The sequence below is a fragment of the Neoarius graeffei genome, chromosome 6 (assembly GCF_027579695.1).
Source record: "Neoarius graeffei isolate fNeoGra1 chromosome 6, fNeoGra1.pri, whole genome shotgun sequence".
In the NCBI taxonomy this organism is placed as follows: domain Eukaryota; kingdom Metazoa; phylum Chordata; class Actinopteri; order Siluriformes; family Ariidae; genus Neoarius; species Neoarius graeffei.
In genome coordinates this window covers 13,122,445-13,149,856 of record NC_083574.1, presented here as the reverse complement: position 1 = coordinate 13,149,856, position 27,412 = coordinate 13,122,445, and the positions used below count along the sequence as shown (strand labels likewise).

Genomic DNA, 27,412 nt, shown 5'->3' with positions numbered 1-27,412 from the left:
AAACATAGCTTAGGTCAAACTTAATTAGGCAAGTTGTTGACCATATAGCAGCTGGTGTAAACAAATGCAAATACATTTTTGGATCAAACAAGGCGTGCGTGATCCCGCGGCTCAGAGTCACGAGCTGCCGCTTGTTTGCTAACACGTTTTTGTGTGTCGCGGCCAAGCCGAAGGGGCTACAGATGGGTGAAGCTGGCACTGAAGCTCCAGCCTGCAGCTTACAGCCCACTTGTAAGACCGCCAAGCAGAGATTTGAGATAAATGTCTAACCTCTTCATGGAAATTTTCACTGATGATGATAAAGATGGTCATCACTTCCTGAATAGTTAAATTTACAACAAGCGCTGACTCCTCGGCATGTTTAAGCACCCATTCAGAAAACAGCAGAGCAACATTAACGTTTTTTTCCCCCCAGCATTTTCCAGCCCCAGCTTGAGGTTTGCTTATAGAACATTTATCAAGGGCATCTGACACAGCTCGTAAAGCAAATGGAAATTTATGTGAATTTAATTCTGTTTGCAACTTCATTTGCATATTGCAGATTTTTCTGGATAGTAACGCATTTGCACGTAATGAGAAACGTGTTAATTTCTCACTCCCGTCAACAGCAGCTTGGAAAGTATCTCGGAGAACAAGATGCATTCAAGCTGTTTTTGAGTTTCTTATCAACATTAGCGCTCACTTGTGACCCAGTATTAGATCAAGAACATTCTTCAGTAGAGCTTATTCATTCAGGAGCTTTAACACTACAGCCTGTGGGTAAAACCTAATGGCGCTATCTGCATCTCACTTTAGTGCTCAAAGTATTCGTATCAGTATCTGTATACGGCTTTAAACCTAGAATGGGCGTGTCCTAGATCAGACCCCCACCCCCCCAATTAATTTAACATGAAACCTACTAGCATTACCAAACACTAGAAAATACGCAGAGGTAGAAATGCTAGTACTGTCAGCATTATCTGTGAATTCTCTTCTTCACCTCATCACTCAAGTACATACATGTCAACCTATACGGAATGTCCGTATTTTATACGGATTTGATTCAATAAACGTAGTATACGGGCATACAAATAAAGTTATACGGATTCTTTAAAAAAACTTCAATATTTATTTAGAGCTATAATCAATTCCCACGATGATAAGCGTACTGTACAGCACAGACAGCCAGTAAAGAGTCTTATGAAATCGCGCGTTATCTTCTGGTAGCAAGACTTCGTTCCACTTTTGATCATGCGCACACCGCATTGTGAGAATCCCGCCAACCGGGAAGTCATAGACATATAAACATAGACGCTGCCTTCTGCGTAGAATCATACGTCATCCTCGCCGCCATATTGGATGTGGCAAAGTGGAGATTCTTCACCCGTCTCTGGTATAGCGTCTAGACAGTAGCCGAGAATAAAGATGCCTCATTCATGTGCTGCGTTTAACTGTACCAACAGGTTTACCGTCCAAACGAGATCACATGGGATTACCTTTCACAGGTGAGACTGGAAAAATACTTTGTATTCATTCTGAAGGTTTATTGTTATTAATATTGAATAAAAAGTAACTTGGATATATCATTGCTAATTATCATTCAAATTTAAGGTAAATTATTTTAATTTGCATCTTATACGGATTTTATAAGGGAAATATGGATTTTGGAGGTTGGTTATACAGGTTTGATTGACCAAAGGTTGACATGTATGCAAGTACATAACTGGTCTTAACTAGAAATTTCACTCCTACCGGCAATATTTTCGAGCAAATTTAATTTCCCGAAATATAATAAAAATTAAGAACCGCGACACGTTCACAATTCATTAACAATTATTCGCCGAAGGCGAAGTCAATATCGGTGAATAATAACTGAAAAGTAAGTCGAGGAGTCAATATTCACTAAGCCTGAGCTGGATAATAGTTTTAGTATAAATACACCGGTGATTTATTTTTTTTTTAAAAATTAAAAAGCGTATTCAAAAAATAATTTCTTTCAATCTTCAAAAGTGGCATGCAAACGTAATGCGCGCAGGCTTGTATTACTTATCTACGCCAAGTACCGTAAAATATTTTGTTTTGAATAAGAAGAAGCCTTTATTTGTCACATGCACACTCGAGCACGGTGAAATTCATCCTCTGCATTTAACCCATCTGAAGCAGTGAACACACACATACCCAGAGCAGTGGGCAGCTAGTCTGGCTAACGCAACTTCAAAGCTCTGCGAGCATTTGGTCTGGCAAAGATATTAAGCCCAACCGTTTCCCAAAGCCCGTGGTTGACCCGCCTCCCTGAAATGCCTCAGTTTGCTACTGGTCGAAGCCAGAAAAGGCTGTGACGAAGCTTAAACCAATCACATCACTCTTTCCTCTGACGTATGTGACGCGACGGAAACTGCTTGAGTAACAGGAAGAAGATAAATACCTCCAGGGCTGCTCTTTGCTCCGTTTTCAATGAGAACTTCCCGTCGAATGCTTTCAATACAGCATCTACCGCTGTGTCAAAGGCTTGCCGCTGCTCCATGTTCGTGATGTTTCTAGTGAATGAAGCGCTTCCGGCATAGATTCTGTAAACAATCTATGGCTTCCGGTCGCAGTTCTACTACGTCACTGCCTTGAACACGCCTCTACCCAGGGCCGTTGGAGATGCTCAAAGTTGATTGGCTCCCGATTTTTCGGGAGCTTGGAAGAGCTGGAGATAGCTTGCCTTGCCAGACTAAGGCTACGTTTACATTACGTCGAATCAGCGGATCATCAGATTAACGTTCTTAAAACGATTCGCGTTTACACTAAAACCGTTAGCCGTGCACACAGCAACACCAATACGCGGATACGCTCGGCTCCGCAGGCATCCTGCGCTCCAAATCACTCCGCCCTGAACAGTGAGTGCCCTCTGGAGGGTGTGCACTCCGGCCCTGCGCAGCTCACAGAGCGCGCGAGTGAAGTGAACAAGCCACGATTCGGGACTGAGCCGCTGTGTGTGTGATCCCAGCGCAGATCACTTATTACTTGCAAGTGGAAGGATGGCAAGCCTAAAGACAATCATAACTACACAATGGGCAGTATTTGCATCAGTATTTGCAGTATTTTCATACTTTTATACTCTTTAATGAAAGGTGATACAAGGCGGAAGTCTGCGCCGTTTTTCAGCAGTCGCGTCACATGACCAACGCCAGCGAATCAGGAAGGTGGATGTCACAGTGACGTTGTCCAATGACGACGCCAGCTAGAGCTCAGCACAGCGTATCCGCGTATTGTCAATGTTTACACAGCACCGGAGCTGATACGATCTAGATTGAATACGTGGACGCTGGCGGATTCCCGTTTCCCCGCTTTTTCAGGGGGGTTAATGTAAACGGACAGTGCATCCGCGAAGAAAACGAGACAGATACGGTCTAGTGTAAACGTAGCCTAAGTTCGCAACAGGCCCCCGTGTTGCGTCACACTTAGGATGGGCGGGCCCAGGCTAGTGGGGAGCTATACTACAGCAACCAGGGAGCAGTTGGGGGTTGCTCAAGGGCACTTCAGCCCAAAGCCACCCCACGTTAACCTGTGGGGGAAAACAGAGCACCCGGAGGAAACCCACACAGACACGGGGAGAACATGCAAACTCCACGCTCGAACCCAGAACCTTCTTGCTGTGAGGCAACAGTGCTAACCACTACACCACTGTGCTGCCAAATAGATAATAGAAATCGATAAAACACTGGAAATCACAATTCCACCTTCCCTTTGAATAGTTTTAGACCAACCTTCGTAGCATCTTTAGTCCTTTTAGGAACAGCCTTTTCTTTCATCACTCGTAATTCTTCCTCGCTTACGGTGACGAAGCGTTTGGCAGCCATTTTGCCGAGTCGCTCGAGGTGATTATCAAGAAAAAATCCGAATCTCTCGACCAATCAGTCCAACTGTTTTCTTGACTCACTATAACCTGCATATAATTTCTATAGTCTGTGTATTTATACTAATGAACATTAATTGAGATTCACAATTGCCTACTTGCTCACAAGCTTCCAGCAAGCCAAAAATAAACCTAATAATAATAATAACAATAAGCCTCCTGTTTGCACAACTAGGTTTGTATCCATGTAAAAAAACATATGTTCATTTCAAATAATGCAGGGGTTTTCAAAGTGTGGGAGAGTCAGCCCCCCCTCAGAGAGCAAATAAACAACAGCGCCCCCTTACAATTTTTGTTGTTGCTATACCTAATGTTCCATTCGTATTTTTAAAGGGGAACAGAGGGCAATATATAGAGTACATATAACAATAAAACACATTAACGAACCTTATTCAAGACTTACAAAAGTTTTTTGTTCTAAGGTTGGAAAGTTATAGTGTTTTGAAAGTAGCTCGAGCAAACTATTTCCGCAGTTCGAACAGCCCGCCATGATATTAATTTTATCCAATCAGAATGCACGTTCATTTTCTCTGCGTAACACTCATGACGTATGTATGTGCCCAGTTGTGTTGGCTCATTGAGGTTGGGACTAGCACGTGTGAATCGGAAAGTAGGATGAATTGTAAGTGATCGGCTACACGAACTGGTTCAAACTGGTACCCTTCTAAGCCATAGCCTGCTTGCAGTGTGTCTTGCGGGATCTCTTCGTATGATTCGACAGAGCTGTCGCTTTCACTTGATGCGCCCGACGCCATGATTACACGCTTCTCTCCTAGTGCAGTGGGTAGGGCTGACGTCACGGTCTTTTAAAAATGGCGACTCTTGTGCCGTTTAGCGTACCGACTATTATATTTACAATTACCAAGATATTTTGTTGTTTTCTAGTATATAAATTTGATAGAATACTTAAGAATACGTTACTTTGTCACATCAGCAACTGTATATATTATATTTGGTACCCCTTTAAAAAATGGGTGTTGTACACATTTTTATTTTTTTTCTTTTACACATTTTAAACATCTGTGCCTTTTTAAAACATCTTTTTTACACATTTAAAACATATGAGCTTTTTTAAAACCTCTTTTTTTTTACACATTTAAAACATATGAGCTTTTTTAAAACCTCTTTTTTTTTTTTACACATTTTAAACATCTGTGCTTTTTAAAAAAAAAAAAAAAAACATCTTTTACACATTTTAAACATCTCATAGCATCGTTAGCTAGCACCTCTCGGCAGACAACACACTATGGCAGTGGAGCATCTTCAGATCCAGTCCATGAAAATCCAAACTTTAAATAATCGTGGTCATACTTCCTTCTTTTTTTTGCTTGGCCCAGACTCTGTCTTCTCACTCACTGGAGCTTTAGGTACTAAAAATCGATCCATTTTGTCTCTGGCAAAGGCTAGCTGAAGTTCGCTAAATGTCCACAATCGTAACTTATTCTGGTTTATTTTTCCTCACGTTGCGCCCCCCCGAAGAACTCTGGCGCCCCCTAGGGGAGGCGCGCCCCACACTTTGAAAAGCCCTGAAATAATGTACCGTATTTTCTGGACTATAGAGCGCACCTGTATATAAGCCGCATCCGCTCTATTTTAAAAATAAAAATAAGATATACAAGCCGCACCGGGCTATAAGCCGCAGATATCTATGTTGAAAAATTAGATATTTACTGCATGTACAGAACGATTTTGTACTGTAAATGTACATGTATGTACCTGAACAGATTCTTTCCGAACAGTGCCTTTTAACACGGCAGCAACTTTGCTGATTAAAACGGAACAGAACCAAGAGAAAATAACCGGTATTTATTTACCTTCATTTCTCCTGTGTTTGAAACCACAAGTCACTTTAATCATCTTCGCTGGATTTGAAAATAATTACCAGTTAGTAATTTGTCGTGCGTGTTCTATCTGCTAAAGATCTGCTAATTCTTCTTTGCATTGATTTTTCGTCTATCTTATTTTTGATTCTACTTCCGGTTAGAGCGCCCCCAGCGGTGGAAGAAAAATCCACAGAATAGCCGCACCTTTGTATAAGCCGCATGGTTCAAAACCTAGGAAAAAAGTAGCGGCTTATAGTCAAGAAAATACGGTATTCGTATGTGGTTAAATTCCTAGCAGAGCAATGTTAAATTAAAAGAAAAAAAAAAAGGTTTGCGAGTATCCCCCCCCCCCCCAATGGAGGATAAAGGCTACCATGTGCTTCCTCTGTGACCTGTGAAGTCAGCCGACCCTATCTTTTAAACTGCTGCTCATGATCTATCACAGGGCAGAATAACACACCCTTCCACATGCAGACGCCCATGATTGGCTACTGTTGCTCTGACTGACAGGTGAGAAAGTGTATGCCATGCCTCTCACCCAGACAGCACGGCCAGTTTTGCTCCCAGCCACAGATGGTTGTGATGTCAGGAATCAAACTCGCAATCAACTGACATTACAGGAATTTAGCAGATGCTCCTACCCAGAGCGGCGTACAGCAGGACCCTGACATACCCAGGGAGCAGTTGGGGGTTAGGTGCCTTGCTCAAGGGCACTTCAGCCATTCCTGGTGGTCTAGGGAATCGAACCGGTGACCTTTTGGTCCCAAAGCTGCTTCTCTAACTATTAGGCCTGACGATGATCTGTAATTCTTAATCATATTCATTTTGCAGCACTGAAAACTCTCAGGCGGCACGGTGGTGCAGTGGTTAACAGTATTGGCTCATAGCAAGCAGATTCGAACCTGACAGTTGATTAGAGCCTTTCTGTGTGGAGTCTGAATGTTCTCTCTGTTCCTGCATGGGTTTCCTCCAAGTCCAAAGACATGCGGATTAGCTCAGCTGGCTACTCTAAGGTGGTGTTTACATTAGACCGTATCCGTATCGTTGTCGTTGCGGATGCACTGTCCGTGCACATTAAAACGCCGGGAAACGACTCCACAGGCGGAACAGTTTGAATCCGCCAGGGCCCACGTATTCAACCCAGTACGTATCTGATCCGGTGCTGTGTAAACATTGAGGAACGAGGATACGCAGTGCTGAGCTCTAGCTGACGTCGTCATTGGACAACGTCACTGTGACATCCACCTTCCTGATTCGCTGGCGTTGGTCATGCCACGTTGGTCATGTGACGCGACTGCTGAAAAACCTTCTCCTCTTTAGTCCCAATGACACGGCGTCCCTGATTTCCATAAAGAACTTCAAATTTTGATTCTTATGCTCTCTCACTCTCTCACACTCTCTCGCTCGCTTGCTCTTCTTTCTCTCTCTCACACTCTCTTGCTCACTCTCTCTCTCTCACTCGCTCACTCAATCTCTCACACACTTTATGTGCTTGCAAGTGGTGAGTGACTTGCGCATGCCCAATATGCACTGGGATCATGTGATGTGCCGTCTAATTAGTCATGTGATTAGCGTATCCGTGTATTGAGGTATTTCACCTGACGTCACAGGGTCACGTGACGCCCCGGTGTCCGCCATTTTGGACGGCAAGCTAGCTAATGTCAACAACAGTAGCTGGTATGTTACTGTAGCAATGTTTACGTTCAGTCATTTGGATGACTGTTAAAACCTTTCAGTCTCAAGTTTTTCCTTTACTGGATTTACTAGTTTACTGAGCTAGCGCGCGCTGGCTCCCGGCTTGCCGGCTAGCGCGCGCTGGCTCCCGGCTTGCCGGCTAGCGCGCGCTGGCTCAGTAAACTAGTAAATCCAGTAAAGGAAAAACTTGAGACTGAAAGGTTTTAACAGTCATCCAAATGACTGAACGTAAACATTGCTACAGTAACATACCAGCTATGATGTTGTTGACATTAGCTAGTGCTAACAGCTAGTTGCTAATACACTGCTACAACTACACCGACCCTAATAATACAGTTCTTGGTCATTGCCTGGTAACAGCAAATTTATAACGGGCCATGTCTCAACAGACTAAGAAGTTATTTCAATGACATTTAATAACATTTTGTTTATCCTGAGGACCGAAAGTAAATGAAAATGTGAACAAACCTTAGCTGTAATCAGATGGCGACCGCCGGCTCCAGGGACGACCCGCTGATGTAGGCATGTTACCCAGCCTGACACAAAATATTTGTAGGCATCCAAACTCGTATACGCTTTCAGATCAATACCTGTGTATGGCGATGGGTTTTTAACGACATAGGTATACAGATCATGTGGGCCGAAGTCAGGTAAAGACGAGGGCTTTGTGTACTTCCGTACGTCAGTGAACAATCCTGGTGGAAGCAGCTAAACGTCGTTCTCTAAGCCTGCTAACCTCAATTTTTGCAAATACCTCTCCCTCTGCTCGCCCTGTAAATGCCCTACGTCGCTGGATAGTGAAGGTGTTTTCTGCATCTCGCTCCTTTTTCTTTTATGTTTTTCGTTTGTCGCCTTCCTCGCATTCAAACTGATTCGAGCCGTGCCGTCCAAAATGGCAGCATCACATGACTTGGTCACGTGAGTGAAATACCTCAATTGGTGTTGCTGTGTGCACGGGGAACGGTCTTGTTGCGGGCACAGAAATTTTGTGTGTGTACGCGAATCGTTTTAAAAACGTTAATCTGATGATCCGCTGATTCGAAATAATGTAAACAGGGCCAAAATTGCTCATAGGTGCGAACGGCTGTCTGTCTCTCTGTGTTAGCTCTGCGATAGATTGAGGACCTGTCCAGGGTGTATCCCGCCTCTCACCCGAAATCAGCTGGGATTGGCTCCAGCTCACCCACGACCCACAATGGATCAGCGGCAGAGTGAATGAATGAAAAACTCCGGCTTCCCCTCTACCAACGATGGATACATTTATTAGCTAGAAAGTAAACACTCCGACGTGCTGTCTAGTAGTAACACATCTGTCTTTACATATTTACTCAGGTGACTTTAAACGGTAAATCCCCATTAAAACGCTTTACACAAAACAGAGCCGGTCTCATTTTAAAACTGAATGGATGTCCCTCTGCTTTTCAGTATTAATTCCATCTCATTTACGTTCTCGCCTCTCGCGGTTTTGTTTTGTTTTTTCTTTTCTCAAGCTTGGCCTAACAGCACTCATCTTTTTCAGTCTAATTGCTAACGACAGCGCTTTTGGCTGTGTGCTTTCACTCTGTGGTTCGACTCTAATGAAGTCACCTGCATGCACACACACACACACACACACATCACCTACCGTTGATGTAGTTATACATTTCATGCGTATAGACTTTTTTTCCCAGACATTATATAAGGAATAATGCATGACAGGTAAGCTGTTGTAGGAAAACAATCAACAACAGGGTGGTGTTTGTAGCCCAACAGGAAGAAGCTGATTTACCGTAACCACCTGGAAGCTGATTATTTTTCGAATAACAGCACATCACAAAGTGTTTCATTCCTCTCACAGCAGAGCAATTTGCCAACACTAACAATGTCACGTCGTATTTTTTTTAATCCTTTGATGATTATATTTAATTATGTGGAACATCTGTGAAGCAAGTTAATTCATGTTATTGCCTACAATATAGGAGATTTAAAAAAACAACAAAAAAAATTTCCCTCAGTGCTGTTTTTTTTTTCCTCTCTCTTGAACTTAAAAAAAAAATGTAGCTCGTCAAGTCGTCTATCTCTGATGAGAGACTACTTTGAAAAATGTAAAATAAACATCTCCTCACAGCAAACTTACATATCAATAATTAAACACATTTTGCAAAAAAGCAGTTTATGTGAATCATCTGCCATTCATGTCCCTGTGAATGAGTCGGTACCATAAAATGCATGATTCTATCCATATTCACTGGACATGAGCAATCGCGCACTCTGATTGGCTAGTCTACTACTAGGCTATCGGCTCATATGGACCCTTTTCACGTGACGTCACGACAAACGCGGCCGCCATTTTGGACATGTACTACCAGTAGTCTACCACAACCAACAACGAGGAACGACGGCGAAGCATCGAAAGGAATATAGCCATCAAAGAAAGTTTTTACTTTCAGCAAGACTTCCATCATGCCATTAGATTGTTGTGCACCTGGATGTAGTAACCATCAACACACAAGGCAAGATTTATCATTTTATCGGATTCCGACGGATGCTGACCGACGGAGAAGATGGATGGTCTCTAAAATATTGGCAAAATGATGTTTGACATAGCAATCGTGTGGAACGGGAAGCATTTGCATATCCGAAGTGTTGTGTTTACATCAAAGATAAAATAAACCGATATGACAACGACTGATGCTGCCAGGTTGGGGACACAAACTAGTAGAAAGGAAGTGTGCCAACAGACTTCCTTTGTGGTCGATTCTGCTTTAAGGCAAGATGCATTTAATTATTCGTCTGCTGTGGGTTTGGAATCGGTAGCCTGACCGATTCGTTCGTGTTTGTGGTGCCATTTGTTTGCTGACGCGTGTTGAAATGGAAGATTGGTTGTTGACATGATTTCCAGTGATGCTTTGGTGCTGCTGTGGATCAGATGTGTTGAGTAGCCTGACTGTTTTTTTTTCTTGCGTGTGGTATCATTGTTGACGCGAGGTTGTTTTTTGAACGTGCCAATGCGGACACGATTTCCCCTGATGAGTTATGACTTCAGACGCGATGCGTGTGTGGAGTCCGCGTGATATGTGCGTAAGAGAGGCTTCTCATGTGTTTGGAGATCCGCGCTCTGAGACCAGCGCAAGCACCCCCCCCCAGGGAAAAAAAGGGACCCCCCGAAAATAATCGGCATAGTTCGGACACTGGGTTGGAGAAAGTAATGGCAAATAGTGAGTGCACAAACCATAGAAGGTAAACTGTACACAGCGCCAGGGCAGTGTGATGGTATGTCTACTTTTAGATTGTGTTAGCTTATCAATGAACACACTCGTCACTCGACGAGTTTCACGTCTTTACGACGGATACTTAAATGTGTGTTAGGTATTATTGTTGCAGTCTAAGCAGTCATTGTAGCAGCGAGATGAGCGAGAACCGAAAGGGTCTGTGCCATAAACCGTTATTTCTTCATGTCCAAAATCGCGGTCGCGCTTACGAAGGTCACGTGAGTGAAAAGGGTCTATAGAGATCTTGCAGTCACGTGACCGGAAAGTACACAACCGCCATCTTGTCGGTCAAAAACACCGCTGAATACTGCTGCACTCGTGTACAGAATGGATCAATTTCAACCGACGGACTACACGGCTCATTTTTATAATGAACAGATAACTAGATATATGTCTAAAATAAACGATCTACAGATTTGTGACCCTTATGGCTTACCGGACGGAGTTTTCACGACCGGATTTTGAACTGCCAGCGGAATACCCGGACGTGTATAATTACCTCATTCACTTTCCCTCGCTGTTCAGTGGTGAAGCACTGCGTGCCTATAAATCTCTGGACAGTTATCTTTACAGAAATTCAGGATTTGTCAGCGACTCAGATGTGGCATCTTGTAAACAAGAATCCTCATTGGACGGGTAAGTCACTTAAGTATTGAGTATAGCACTGACCAGCCGATTATAGAATAGAATAAGGTAATTCCAGCTGTAATTCCAAATCGTCCATGTTGTTTACATGGATCTGGCGTTGGAGAGAGAGAGGCTTAGCAGTGGATGTTTGAGTGGCTGTTTTCTGAGCTTAGTCAACAGGCCGGCTCTGCCTGCAGCCTCGCTTTTGCTTCCGTTCCCGGCGCCGCCTCCTTCGCTTTGCTTCCGATAACAATCCACGGAGACCCCGCTGGTCTCGCTATCTCGTCCGGAATGTTTTTTTTTTTCCTCGTCCGGAATGTTGTGCATGCGATGGAAATCGCTACAAACCGTCATTTTCTGCTGGAAACCAATGTCCAGCAAGTCCATACGGTTGTAGTGGATATTGAAGTCCGGTACAGACGAACAACACGCAAAAATACACACAAAAAACATAAAAAACGTGCACAGGTAGGGAGAGCTTGTAGCCGCAGCCGTTGTAGTAGAATTGTATATAGTAGGGTTTTCCAGAAGAAAAGGTAGAAGTAAAAGCAGAAGTAGAACCAGAAGTAGAAGGCGGAATATGGCGTTTGACCGACAAGATGGCGTCTGTCACAATCTGGATCGGCTGTGACGTCACATGCAAGTGCTCCATACCGTGAGTAGAGAAAAACAAAATGACGGCGCTTGTTGTTGAACCAACCGAGGACGAAATAGAAACTCTATTCGAAAACAAAACCCCACAAAAAAGCAACGAAATACGGAATGAAGGTATTTGATGGTAAGAACAAATAATTTATTTTTCAAGAATTATCTCATCTCATTATCTCTAGCCGCTTTATCCTTCTACAGGGTCGCAGGCAAGCTGGAGCCTATCCCAGCTGACTACGGGCGAAAGGCGGGGTACACCCTGGACAAGTCGCCAAGTCATCACAGGGCTGACACATAGACACAGACAACCATTCGCACTCACACCTACGGTCAATTTAGAGTCACCAGTTAACCTAACCTGCATGTCTTTGGACTGTGGGGGAAACCGGAGCACCCGGAGGAAACCCACGCGGACACGGGGAGAACATGCAAACTCCACACAGAAAGGCCCTTGCCGGCCCCAGGGCTCGAACCCAGGACCTTCTTGCTGTGAGGCGACAGCGCTAACCACTACACCACCGTGCCGCCTCAAGAATTATTATTATTATTATTATTATTATTATAGCATTTTTCAATAATTGCTCCTTTCATTTCGCCGGTTTGTTTACATTCTAAGTGGAAATGATTTTGTCGGACGTTTTGTACAAAGTTTTTATTGATCGAATTTGCAACAAAAAAAAATAATGCTCTGTTTCTCAAAATCCAGTGAATGTGGATAGAACTCAATCTTGTCGTACATGGCTTATCAGCTCATGTACGACTCGATTTCCTGGAATAACTGTTAAGTATCAACCAGGACTTTGAACCAGAATTTTGTTCCTATTGGTTCGTTCCGAACAGAAACGGAATTTTAACATTTCCGGTTTTGGGTTCCACCATTAAATAGACGTTCCCGAACCGGTTAGAACAAAAAAATTTCGTTCCCGGAACGGTTAATTACGTTCCCTGTCAGCTGTTTAACAAATGGCTATAAAATTATGTCTCTGTCTCATCCAGCTTAAGCCAAATGTAGGCTAATTCTATTACAACCTTCATTAAATAAGACAAGAAATAATTCAAAACAATTATTATTTCAAATGTTGGCGATTTGGATTCTCAGTATGTCTTCCCATCTACACAAACAGAAAAAGTGCCAAAAATGAAAGAGAATTCGTTTAGTGTGTTACCAAAGGCTAGTCAGGCCCTATAGAGGGCTACCGCATGACATCACCGCGCCGCGAGATTTTGTTAGGCGCCATATTGGAAGACCAAGTACACATCTATGCAAGTACATACATACATAAAACAAACTACACCTGAAATGTAGCCAGGGCCGGTTCTGCCCTAATCTGGACTCGGGTGCAACATCGCGCAACCCTCCCCCCCCCAAAAAAAACAAAACCCACCAGTCTAAATCAGGACAACCATCACATAACTATAACTATAAACATTTTATATCAACTATTTTAACTAAATGGGCTATAATAAATAAGCCTGCAGGCAGCCACGGCGGGCTGCCTTAAAAAGTAACCATTTGTCCTACCTTAAAACTCGTTTTGCATTTTCTGCCTCCTTTTTTGTATTTTCGACCCTCCGTTTATTTTCTTTCCTTTTCTGAAAACCCGATTTGTGTCCAGACATTTTGTTCTGCTACCAACGAACTAACTCGTCAGGTCTCGTCTCTCGAGCCCGCGATGATTCCCGTGGGAGGGGCAACAACTGATACATTTTTACAAACAGCCAATAGGGAGGTTGCAACGTTCAGGCTCTTCTTTGCTCAGACACTCAGTAATGCAATTACTCACTTTATCACATGGAGACGTGATAGTAGTCCACCTTCCCGCTCTCTCCATTCAGTCAGCGAACGTCACACAGGAAGTGAACCCCAGCGGGTCATAGAAACTTGCGCAGGAGAAGAATGACTTTTTTTATTTGTAGGCTACGGAAACTTTGAGGAACGAAATAAAAACCGGTATTAACCGGTTACCATTATTTTTAATAAGCGTTTCTGTTCTGGAGCATAAAAAATAATAAAGTTTCTGGTTTCGTTTCTGTTCCATGTGAAATAGAAAAAGTTCCCGGTTTTCGTTTTCGTTCCTTGAACCGGTTCAAAGCCCTGGTATCAACATCCTGGAATCAAGACCTTCTGACCAATCAGAATTGAGAATTCAGCAGTAGACTGTAAAATGCGTTCGAGACGGGTCAGGGCTCGAGAAAAGCCGCCATTTAATAATCCCTGCTTTACACAATCACATGCACAATCCATTACGTATCCCAGACGAGCCTGGAGAGGTTCTTAAGTTGATGTCAAGCTGTATTTTTTTCCACAAAGCCTCTTTTGAGAGACGCTTTTTTTTTTCTTCTGTGATCACCAGGGTGATCACCTTTTACATCCCAGGAGAAATATAAATCTAGGATGCATCTTCTGGTACACAGCAAAACCTCTTAATTCTCTGACAAACGTTAGAAATATAGAAACCGAAGCGTCCAAGCGTTATTCTATCGAGATACAGTCGCGTCACCTATTTAGCACATTATGTTTGATTCATTTAATTGATAGATCAATGTCAAAACAAGTTCAAGGTCATCTAAGGCTATCTCGCCACCTTAAGGATATTAAAAATCTCTGTCCACTTCCATTTTAGCAGCAGAGTTAACTGAAGCCTGTCTACTTTCATCTTTTCTCCATCGTCAGCCCCATCCCACTGTCAGCTTTACAATTTGCCAGACCACTGAAGCTCAACCTTATGACCCCCACTGACCCTCTGCTTTGCTTTAATATCTGGACTAAGCTCGGGGTAAATCCGGCCACCTTCTTTTCCACCTCTATTCCACTCTGCTAAACCCGAAAGCTCTGATAAAAGCTTTTTCTCATTTTCTCGAGATAATCTGAGAAATAATCACCCACTCCACTCATTTAGTAAAGTGGGTGAACTGATGGCTACACTTATTGGATCATTATTGGACAATTCATTATTGTCTTCCAGTTTCATTTGGCAGCGAAGAGTCATCTGAGAAACAGGGAAACACCATCAGTGCTCAGATTTTAATTGACTCTTGATTGACTTTAGATAGTTCTAATTAAGTTTCAAATGATTCAAGGCCCTCAACCCCAGAACAAACGGTATTTTCTAAGACGACGACAACACTGACAACACTATCTCCCATGTACTATGGTTAAGTCGTTGAAATACCAGAGATGATTGTGATGGCTGGTTGACAACGATGAAATCTACTCACCCGTGATGGTAACAGACGCGTGGCCCTCGTCCCCTAGAAGTGGATTGGTCAGTCTGCAGCTATAAGTGCTGTTCGGTTCAAGGATCACCGTCAAGACGCTCCTGATGGTGAAAAGACCCTGCTCGTTGGCTATAGGTGAGATGGTGACGTTCTCCGTCAGGTTTTGCCCGCTCCCGTCCTGCCACAGCACCCGGGCCTCGGGGTACCCGCCGTACGCCACGCAGGTCAGTGCTACGACATCACCTGGCTTGGGGTTGGCATCAGTTTCCCAAGTCACTAAGGGTTTGGAGTAGGGGGCTGAAGAGAAACAAAGATAAATCTCAAGCTACTATACACTCAGAACAGTGTACAAGATGGGAAAAAACAAAACAAAACACAGATACAATTTCCAAACATGTTACAACATAGCATTACAGCCTTTTTATTTTCTCAAGCTACAAGTAACACTTGTCCATGGGGGTAATCGCAGCTTCCAAAGTTGAAAGTTTGTCATGAAGAATTACTGACAATTCTCAGTATGCTGGACTGCATAGACAGTCAGTACGTTTACATGCACATCCAAATCGAGCTACTGTCGGTAATCGAGCAAAGGGTCCCAGCAGGGGTGCCAGAGAAATCCAATCCTACATGCAACTGTGAAATCGAGCTATTGTGTGAGGTGCATTGTGCACCCGAGCCACAGGTGGCGCTACATGCCCCATCGTGTTGGTATACTTCCGGTTGTCGTCATGAAGAAGAGCTATAGTGTTGCCAGATACTGCTGACGTTTTCCAGCCCAAAACATGTCCAAATCCGCCAAAATGCACTTAAAATCTGGCAACACTGGCAGTTCGGTGTTCAAGCTGTTAGGCTTGCTCTAACAGACTGTATGGCTACAAACTGTCCTGCGCAGACCACTGTTTTGTAAGACAACTTATTTTGCACAATTGTATATTTTTCTAAAGTCCATTTTTTGCTTACAAAAAATATATTTTTTGCTTACAATTTAACTTATGTCTTAATAAACACAAAGTTCAATTGTTTTGTTTTTACTGACATTCTTCAGATGTTGGACATGCGCACACACACACACACACACAAATACAGTGACTTGTTTATGTACACAATTCACAGCTATGCAACAGCTGTACAGATGTATTTGGTGATACAGTAAGTGAGCTAAATTTTAACAGTGCAAACAATGCCACAAAAAGAAAAGATTCATGCCGTTGTCGTGATTCGTTGTCATGCCGACCGAGGCTGTTGTGTTTCCCGCTTGTGGTCTCGTCACTCGTCACTTCCGGAAGGGGCAGTAAGTAGGTCGACTACTAGCTCGATAGGGTTTACATGCACTAAGTAGCTCGGCAGAAATCGCATAAACTAGGTCGTGTAGCTCGATTCCGAGAAATCAAGTTCGGTTCAATTTCAGCCGAATTAAGGTGTATACATGGCATTTTGAACTTCGATTTCAGTCGAGCAACGGCAGAAATTCAATTCTCTCTCTGTGCATGTAAACGCACTGAGTCATTCTGTAGTTGAACTATAACTTCAGTCATACCCTTGCTGAAATATCCAGCAACACAGTACAAGCTGGTCAGTCTTTCATAAACCGTGGTTTATGAAAGCCAGCTAGTACTACTTGCCTTTCTTAGTTTCTTTATTGATTGGCCAAACTGATCAATAAATCTTTGAGATTTATACTGGTTCAATCCTGAAACCTCAAGTTTCTGTCTCTATGGAGTTTTTGCATGTTCTCCCTATTTCCACACAGATTTCCCCAGGTTCCTCCAGAAATATGCTAGCCTAGTAAACTAGACCCACCCGCCTAGCAGCCAAAAATATTTGTGCCTAGCGAGTGGGTCTAGCCTCGCACCATATAAACAAAAACACCCCGGGCATCAAATCGTGCCCGCCAATCACAACGCAAGGTTTTTGTTTGGATTCTTTGGGCGGGCTTTTGCAGGAGTGACGACAAAGCTGCGCGACGCTGGAGAAAGCACAGCAGGAAAGATGGCTACGGCTAGTGAACAGCGCGCGTTTGACTCCGCTTTGGAATCAGTTTTAGAAGAATTAGACTTGGAGTTTTCATTGAAACATGAGCAGGAAGAGGCTCTCCGCTCATTCCTTTTCAAGAAGGACGTTTTCGCTGTTTTGCCGACCGGCTATGGCAAAAGTCTGATCTACCAGCTGGCTCCGCTGGTAGCCAAAAGGATGGGGCTAGTTTGTGCAGTACGAAGAATTAATAAACAGCTTTGAAACATTACTTTTTGATTGTTTCTTATTTTCCCGTTATTTTAAATTTAAGGGAAATTATTTCACCAAACACCACTAAATAAAAAGTCTCAAAAACAGTTTAAGCAAACCCTTGAAAAACACTTGAAAAAAATAAGAGTGTATGTTAAGTATGTGGTACAGACTCCAAACTTGTGGTCATTATCTCCAAACTTCTTAAGATCTAGAACCTGTTTATTAATTAATATGCATTTTGAAAAATTATTTATATTTCAAGGCCTCCCCCACTGCTTTCTGTCGCTCTGACTATGTCACAGTCACTGTTGCGCTGATTGGTCAGAGCGTTGGCCTATACGCACAGAGACAGTTTGAAAGACAGCGGTTTGTTCCTCCCACCCCCTTCAGAAATGTCTACGGATCGAGGCCAGAGTAAATATTCACATTTAGTCTGGCTTGCCAGGCTAGAAATATGCAGGTAATTGGACTAGGGGTCAATCCGTGCGATACCACAAAAAGGTCCTGACTGACCATTGTCAGATTTGTTTCATACTTTCAAAGATTAATGCCATTAGTCCCAATAAACAGTGTGCAAACTTTCATCAGTACATCTTTGTTAGTTTTTGAGATATAGGGGTATGAATAAAGGGGCGTTGCTCGAACTTTACCATAAAAACAGGTGCTAAGCCATAACTTCTGAAGGATTTAAGCTAGATGCATGAAATCTGAAAGCTCTGACATGTTTAAATGTGGAGATACAGAGGGCCAAAAATGCTCCAAAGCACAAATTTTTATTTTATTTTTTATTTTTTTTACAGATTTCAGTCGTACATAAAGTGTTAAATATGCAATTGTGGATCTTCGGTTGCAGTATTTTAAACAAAAGTACTCTGAGAGCACAATATCCCCCGGTGGCAACTATGCCATAACTCTGGTAAAATGTAACTGAATTGAACGAAATTGCAATATGCGTATTACCGACATACTACAAAGAATCCTGCCAAGTTTTGTGAAATTCCTCCAAAAATTGTGAGAGGAGTTGATTTCAGAAGGTGAGTACCCTTCCCGGGATGGACGGGCATTGCCATGACCTAATCCCCCTTCGGGCCTAAGCAAAATTCCTGAAAATTTCATGCATCTAGCATAAACAATTCAAAAGTTATGGCTTATGAAACTTTAGAGTTTTTTTTTTAATGGCACCCCCCATTCATTACATTATATTACATGGCATTTAGCAGATGTTCTTAGGCCAAGTTTACATCAGACCGTATCTGTCTCGTTTTCTTCGCGGATGCACTGTCCGTTTACATTAAACCGCCTGGAAACGCCGGGAAACGGGAATCCGCCAGGGCCCACGTATTCAATCCAGATCGTGTCAGCTCCGGTGCTGTGTAAACATTGAGATACGCGGATACGCTGTGCTGAGCTCTAGCTGGCGTCGTCATTGGACAACGTCACTGTGACATCCACCTTCCTGATTCGCTGGCGTTGGTCATGTAACGCGACTGCTGAAAAACGGCACGGACTTCCGCCTTGTATCACCTTTCATTAAAGAGTATAAAAGTATGAAAATACTGCAAATACTGATGCAAATACTGCCCATTGTGTAGTTATGATTGTCTTTAGGCTTGCCATCCTTCCACTTGCAAGTGGTAAGTGATATGCGCTGGGATCACACACATAGCGGCTCAGTCCCGAATCACAGCTTGTTCACTTCACTCGCACGCTCTGTGAGCTGCGCAAGGCCGGAGTGCGCACCCTCCAGAGGGCACTCGCTGTTCAGGGCGGAGTGATTTGGAGCGCAGGATGCCTGCGGAGCCGAGCGTATCCGTGTATTGGTGTTGCTGTGTGCACGCAAATCGTGTATTGGTGTTGCTGTGTGCACACTAATCGTTTTAAAAACGTTAATCTGATGATCCGCTGATACGGTCTAATGTAAACATGGGCTTATCCAGAGTGACAAACAACGAGTGCAAAACTCAGGTCCACAAAGTGCTGAACTTCTGGACAAGAAAGTTCTTGTACCAGCTGAACAAGTGACAGCAATACCTAGTGTAATATGCTGCTGAAGTACCAACACTCAAACAGCCAAGGAAACAAACCAACCACATAAAGTACAACTAAATAGAGAACTCAAAACAGCTAACACCAGGCTCGACCGTACACAGCCTGGGTTAGTCGAGACCGAAATGCAGTTACACAGTGGGCAGGGAAGCAGGGGAGAGGTACAGCCTGAAGAGGTGAGTCTTCAGTCTATGCCTGAAGGTCAGGGAGTCGGCAGTTCTGACCTCAATGGGAAGGTCATTCCATCAACCAGGAACCAGGACAGACAGTAGTCTTGAGCCGGCTGAGCAGGAACAGAGAGGAAAAGGGGCCAGGTGACTAGTAGTAGCCGAGCATAGAGATCTGGTTGGCGTGTAGGGGCAGATCAGACTCCGGAGGTATGCTGGACCTAACCCCTTGAGAGCAAAATTTGATGTGAGCTGTGACAGGTAGCCAGTGCAGGTCGACAAGCAGAGGGGTGACATGGGAAGGACGAGGGAGACTGTAGACCAGCAGCCGGTTTCACCAAGTTAGACTATGACTTTAACTTAGACAGCGGGTATAGTCGGGCTTAGCATAGACGTCTAACAAATACTGTTGCACAAAGCAGTTAAGACTCCGACTATCTTAAGTCGTACTATGCTGCAAAGGATTGTGGGTATTTTAAGACTCTTTTCAGAACAAAAAAAATGGCGGACAGTGGTCATTCAGTGCCGTTTAGCCACTCGGAAAATCTGGCTATATTAGAGGAATTTAATTCCTACAAAGACGTTTTATTAGGCAAATTCAGCGAAGAATGTAGCAATAAGAAAAAACATGAAGTGTGGGAAAAAATAACGTCGTCTGTGAATAGCGTTAATCCATCTGCGAGAAGAGATGTTGCTGCCGTGCAGAAACGGTTTAAAAATATGGTCCGAGAAGCAAAAAAGAAATTTTCAAACGTAAAAACACCCCCACTGGAGGAGGGGGTTTGAAGAAACTAAAAGTAACCACCGAAATGGTCATCAACATTTATGGCGACGAGTCGCCCTTATTCTGGGGAGTGAAAGGAGGACAGGAGAGCGGAGTAACCGGCTTCGCCAGACCCAGCAGCAACTCCCTTAGCAACGTTGCTAGCAACGTTGAAGCTGAGGCTCCTTCACCCTCGGAGTTGTCATCACCCAGTACCTGCGCGGATGTGACACTACACGAAGAGCCTACCGATCAGGAGAAAATTACAGGTAGAGTCTTGTTTAAGTTATAAACGTTGTCAAGTGGGGTTTTATTGTCATTTCAGCATAAACAGTAGGGGAGATTATGTTCCCACAGCACTGAGCTAAGCTACAGTTACCTTGCGATGGCGAAATAGCTATTCCACTCGGTTGATACCAAGGTCTGTTACTAAACGATGGAACATAGGTTTGACCCATAGACTATACAGTCGTTGGTTTGACCAACATAGATTTAAATTCTGCTACAGTAGGTAGTACACGTAAAGAAAGACGTTTGGAACAAGCTGACCTAAATACTATGTTGTGGTGTGACTACAGTTTCTAATAATGAAAACCTTGGTCTGATTTTTTTTTTTTAAGTTTCCTTGATCCCTGAACCGGTTGTGGAGGACTCCCAGACATCTGCCACCACAGTTACTGTGGTGTCTATGATAGAACACACAGTGCATTACACCTTGCTGTGCATTGAGCTACAACCCCGATTCCAAAAAAGTTGGGACAAAGTACAAATTGTAAATAAAAACGGAATGCAATAATTTACAAATCTCAAAAACTGATATTGTATTCACAATAGAACATAGACAACATATCAAATGTTGAAAGTGAGACATTTTGAAATTTCATGCCAAATATTGGCTCATTTGAAATTTTATGACAGCAACACATCTCAAAAAAGTTGGGACGGGGCAATAAGAGGCTGGAAAAGTTAAAGGTACAAAAAAGGAGCAGCTGGAGGACCAAATTGCAACTCATTAGGTCAATTGGCAATAGGTCATTAACATGAATGGGTATAAAGAGCATCTTGGAGTGGCAGCAGCTCTCAGAAGTAAAGATGGGAAGAGGATCACCAATCCCCCTAATTCTGCGCCGACAAATAGTGGAGCAATATCAGAAAGGAGTTCGACAGTGTAAAATTGCAAAGAGTTTGAACAGATCATCATCTACAGTGCATAATATCATCAAAAGATTCAGAGAATCTGGAAGAATCTCTGTGCGTAAGGGTCAAGGCCGGAAAACCATACTGGGTGCCCGTGATCTTCGGGCCCTTAGACGGCACTGCATCACATACAGGCATGCTTCTGTATTGGAAATCACAAAATGGGCTCAGGAATATTTCCAGAGAACATTATCTGTGAACACAATTCACCGTGCCATCCGCCGTTGCCAGCTAAAACTCTATAGTTCAAAGAAGAAGCCGTATCTAAACATGATCCAGAAGCGCAGACGTCTTCTCTGGGCCAAGGCTCATTTAAAATGGACTGTGGCAAAGTGGAAAACTGTTCTGTGGTCAGACGAATCAAAATGTGAAGTTCTTTATGGAAATCAGGGACGCCGTGTCATTCGGACTAAAGAGGAGAAGGACGACCCAAGTTGTTATCAGCGCTCAGTTCAGAAGCCTGCATCTCTGATGGTATGGGGTTGCATTAGCGCGTGTGGCATGGGCAGCTTACACATCTGGAAAGACATCATCAATGCTGAAAGGTATATCCAGGTTCTAGAGCAACATATGCTCCCATCCAGACGACGTCTCTTTCAGGGAAGACCTTGCGTTTTCCAACATGACAATGCCAAACCACATACTGCATCAATTACAGCATCATGGCTGCGTAGAAGAAGGGTCCGGGTACTGAACTGGCCAGCCTGCAGTCCAGATCTTTCACCCATAGAAAACATTTGGCGCATCATAAAACGGAAGATACGACAAAAAAGACCTAAGACAGTTGAGCAACTAGAATCCTACATTAGACAAGAATGGGTTAACATTCCTATCCCTAAACTTGAGCAACTTGTCTCCTCAGTCCCCAGACGTTTACAGACTGTTGTAAAGAGAAAAGGGGATGTCTCACAGTGGTAAACATGGCCTTGTCCCAACTTTTTTGAGATGTGTTGTTGTCATGAAATTTAAAATCACCTATTTTTTCTCTTTAAATGATACATTTTCTCAGTTTAAACATTTGATATGCCATCTATGTTCTATTCTGAATAAAATATGGAATTTTGAAACTTCCACATCATTGCATTCCGGTTTTATTTACAATTTGTACTTTGTCCCAACTTTTTTGGAATCGGGGTTGTATTATTTATAAGTAATAAAATGAATAAGCTGGCATTACACTGTTTGTTCTTTATTGAATACTTTATAGTTAGATTATAATAGCCTAAATTTGTGTATTACATACTTGCAATGTACTTCACTGCCTTAACATTTCAAGCTTTCTTGTAGTTATTGACATTGATGGCACTTATGGCTTGACTGTTTTTTTTTTTAATTAAATTTTATTCATTTAAGAAAGTATGCCCAGTAATAATAGTAATAATAATAACAATAGTAATAATAACAAGAACACAATAACAAGAACGACACTATAATAATAATAACACACACACACTGATTCACACACTATTTCGCTAACACACAATGCAAGTGGTCTTTAGTTTCTGTTGGAGATTGGTCAGTCTTGTGCATTGAAGATTCTCTCCACATACATTTGGCGCACAAATCGACCAGCTCCTTGCTGGTCCTCTTCATCCTCTCTGTCCTCTACGCTGTGATGGACATAGCCCTTAGACCTATATTAGACTGGGGGGAGGGTGTCTTACTTTTTAAGCCTAAAATTAGACTTAAAAAATTAGTCTTAACTTTTGTGAAACTGTCTTACTTGCATTAGACTGGTCTATAAAGAAACTTAAGACCAATCTTAACCCATAGACCAGTCTAAACTACTTTAGTGAAACCGGCAGCAGGCGGGCTGCAACGTTCTGGATGAGCTGCAAGGGTCTGATGCAAAGCAAAGCAAAGGGGGGTCCCATATACGATTCGTACATTGGGGGAGTGCCTGTTAGAGAGCGCACTTGTCCTGGGCCATCAGCATAGTGAGGTAGGGTGGCCAGTTCCTTTCCTCACCGCCTTTAACTTCCCCAGTGTTTCCACCAGGTCCCCATTCACTGCTGGGTGGACAGGGAGCGAGCCCCAGATCCCCGTCGAGCCGAGGCTCGAACCAGGGACCGTTCGCTTAGCGGTCAAGCGCTCTAACCACTTGGCCACCTGCGCTCCAAGGGTCTGATGACAGAAGCTGGAAGGCCAGCAAGGGGAGAGGATCAGTGCTTGGACCAGGAGCTGAGTAGGGTAGGTAGTAAGAAAAGGGCGGATCCTTCGGACGTTGCAGAGGAGGGATCTACACGTCTGGGTCACTGCAACGATGTTCACCGAGGAAGAGAGTTTGTCATCGAACACGACCCCTAGGTTCTTCGCACTGGGTGATGGGTCATGCCCCTATATCTCGAAAACTAACAAAGATGTAAGGCTGCAACTTTGTACAATGTTTATTTTGACTAATGACATTCATCTTTGAAAGTATGATGCAAATCTGGAATGGTCAGGCTGGAACATTTTCTGAAATCTGGTGATTTGAGGTGGATTTACCCCTAGGCTACAGTAAAATTGCGCCTAGGCATGAATGACCATGTGTATGATCCCCTGAGATCAACTGGCATTCCATCCAAGGTGTATTCCTGCTTCAAATCCAATGTTCTCAGGATAGGTTCTGGCTCTACCACCATCCAGACCCAAATAACATGATTAATGAATATGAATGAATGAATATATGTGTTTGAGTTTCTGATTTCTTCACTGTTGTGTTTTTCCCTTCAAAGTAACTTGTCCACGATGTAATGTTAATTCAGAAATGTGCCCTTCCTAGTAACACTTACCAGTCTGGAAAGATGGTCTACCAGTTTGACCAGCTCAGCCTGTGTTTTGGTAGCTGGTTTTGTGATATTTCTAACTGGTTTGTCTTATTTCCACTCTTACTGAAACTTCATATTGTTCACATAGGATACACGCTAGCTATCAGAGTTCTTATCCGTATGCCCAGGTCAGACGGCAGAAAGATGTGTGCTGCGACCCGCGATCGGTCGAGTGGCGACCGACCGCAGGCGTTTTGCGTCAAATCCTTCGTTGTGGTCAGACGTACTGCAAGACGCAGAGTTTTTAAGCTGAATCTTGTCACAAGCCAGCCAGGAACATCTAGGTCCTGATCCGATCTTTCACCCCATTCCCTGATTTTCCCCGAGCTTTCCCTGCGCTGTGGCCAGCACACCTGTCTTTCATCAGCTCATCCACAACTCTATACCGCTCGGATATTCATTCAGTGCGGGATTATCCTTGCCTCAGGATATGGTTTTTCACCCCTTTTTTTCCCCCGGTTTTTGTATTCTATTATTTTGTTACTTTGCTGCGCACTGTAGAGTATTTCGCGCTTCTGTGGATATCTTTTAATGGGACTGTGAGCGTGTTGTTTTCCCGACGCGGAAGCGCTTTGAACTTCTGAACTGTGTTCTTTCAACTGAGAGCTTTTTCCAACCTGCGATTGGCCGCTCAAGCATTGCACGACCGCCTGCCTCTACATGCGTCAACCTGCTATTTGCACCGATTGGAAGTGAATCGCAGCTGAAATGTGAACAGATCGTGATCCACTTGCGTCAACCTGCCTCTACTAAAGACCTTCTGCAACACTCTGCCATTATCTTTGTCGTCGTGTGTCGACGCAAAACCAGTCTTGCGTCTACCTGCGATTTTGTTATCGCAGGTAGACGCAAGTAGTTGAAAACTAATTGCAGCCTGCCATCTGGCCTGGGCATTATTCATCAATATTATCATTCATCATTATCTAGTGCTCATTCTATATTTTCCGGTGACCTAGCAACAGCGTTCACACAGCTTTAACCACTGAAGCAATGGGTGTATTTTGAGTCGATCTTGAAGTTTCAATTAAATATGCATAACTGTTTTACTAAAGTTGCAATAAAATGTGAATAGCAGAACAGTTCAAACAAACTTGAGGAAAAATATTGGAAATGATAATTATTCCCCAGCATGATCAAATCAAAAGAACACCCTCCAGTTTGAGGGATCTTGCCTCCTAGTGTCATTACTTCGGAGTTCACTGGTGTAAGATGAGGAGGATGGAGATATAGTTGTTGTTTGCATGGAGCTCAGCGATCTCCTGATGTGTTTCACCCTGGGAACAGCTTGACACATCTGCTATTAAAGTCTTAATTATGTTCTTGGGAGCTTTGTATAACATACAGCCAAGTGGCTCAACGTCAGATGGAACCATTAGCCGACACACTTCTCTCCTTCCGTGTCCTAGAGGGACCTTTACACAGTTCTGTTCTTTCTCACAGTTTTTAAGCAGGCCACTGGGAAATCTGAGCTTTTTTTTGTGGGCAGAAGAGGTGAGAAGGGTCAATTCTTTCAGGTGTAGAAACGCCAGCACTGTTTCAGCTTAACTCCCAGAGCCAATCAGTACCCAGCAAACAAAAAGGCCCTCCTCTTTGGTACAAGGGGAGGAAATGCAATCAAGACTTTTCCCAGGTTCGATGCAAAAGAGGTGGGCGATGTCAGAGAGGCCAAAACCCATGGCACTGTCTGTTTGACTGACACATGGATCTCTGCAGATCTCTCCAACCTCCGTACATGCTGGAAATGCCAGCTAAATATAATACTGTCTGCAAATCTCAAGCGCAGCATGCGTCAATTCATCAGCGCCATGATTGTTTTTCCTCCGGCCTTGCCAAGTGCAGAAAAGCATTCTGAGCATTAACATCGCTTAATGAGATGCGTCTTCGGAAATGAAAAGAGCACTTTGGTCTCACTGAAGATGCACAGAGAAAGAAATTGAAGGAGAGAGACAGAGAGACAGCGCGTGGATACAATCAACACAGAATAACAATATATCATCCTAAGTGCCAGTACACTTAGCTATAAGAATAAGAGCATATATATATATATATATATATATATATATATATATATATATATATATATATATATATAAACTTACCTGAAAGAACAAAATCGCCTCATAAGGGATTTAAGTGGTCAATCAATCACATGGCAAACAATCACGATCAAACTGTCAAGCTCAGGATGCTGATCTAGGTATAACTGCTTATTCCAGGTTATAGACTGGTGCTACCGTATGATTGAGTCTATTAAACATCTGGAGATTGGTGTATGGACGACATAACCTCTCATCTCATTATCTCTAGCCACTTTATCCTGTTCTACAGGGTCGCAGGCAAGCTGGAGCCTATCCCAGCTGACTACGGGCGAAAGGCGGGGTACACCCTGGACAAGTCGCCAGGTCATCACAGGGCTGACACATATGCCGCTTTTCCACTACAAACGCGGCTGAGTCGGGCTGAGCCGTGCCGTGCTGAGTTGGGCTGAGTCGAGCTGAGCGGGGCTGTTGGAGTTGCATTTCGACTACAACCGCGCTGAACCGTGCTGGCTGGAAGTGGGTGGACACATTGGGTGGAGTTAGCGAAAGTGGGTGGACGTCACGTGATGTCGTTAAGCAGCGCAAACAGTGACATCAGTGATCTTTTAAGCGGTAGTCTCACGACCCGAATAGTAAACAATAAACATGGAGGACATGGAGTCGTTAGTGTTGCTGGTCTTGGTTCTGTGGCTTGTTGTCACCGACAACGCCAACAGATACTGGCAAGAGCGTATAGATGAGGCGAGGCGCATAAGGCTTCAGAAATTCTCGTAATACGTAATTCTTCTTCTTCCGGGTTTACGGTGTTTACAGATCCCAGCGTGCTCGTGGGGCGTGTGTGGGCGTGTGAGGACACTCCTCCTCACCAATCAGTGCACAGGGGAGTGTCTGCTCACGCCCCCAGCCTCACTCGGCTTGGTTTGGCTCGCTTCAGCCCCACTCCAAAACCGTGCGAGTTTTAGGGGCTAAGCAGGGCTGAAGCGAGCCGAGTCGTGCTGTTCTTTGGTAGTCGAAACGCGAG

General features: G+C 43.5%; 1 protein-coding gene across 2 annotated transcripts in view; it reads right to left on the bottom strand.

The window, feature by feature from the left end:
• The window catches only part of cd276 (CD276 molecule), a 379,608-nt gene that overhangs the window by 255,264 nt on the left and 96,932 nt on the right, over positions 1 to 27,412 (bottom strand). For both annotated transcript variants that reach the window (XM_060923336.1, XM_060923337.1), the window contains exon 4: positions 15,144 to 15,440. In XM_060923336.1, the coding sequence (XP_060779319.1) occupies positions 15,144 to 15,440 (297 nt within the window). The remainder of the gene's footprint in view (positions 1 to 15,143; positions 15,441 to 27,412) is intronic.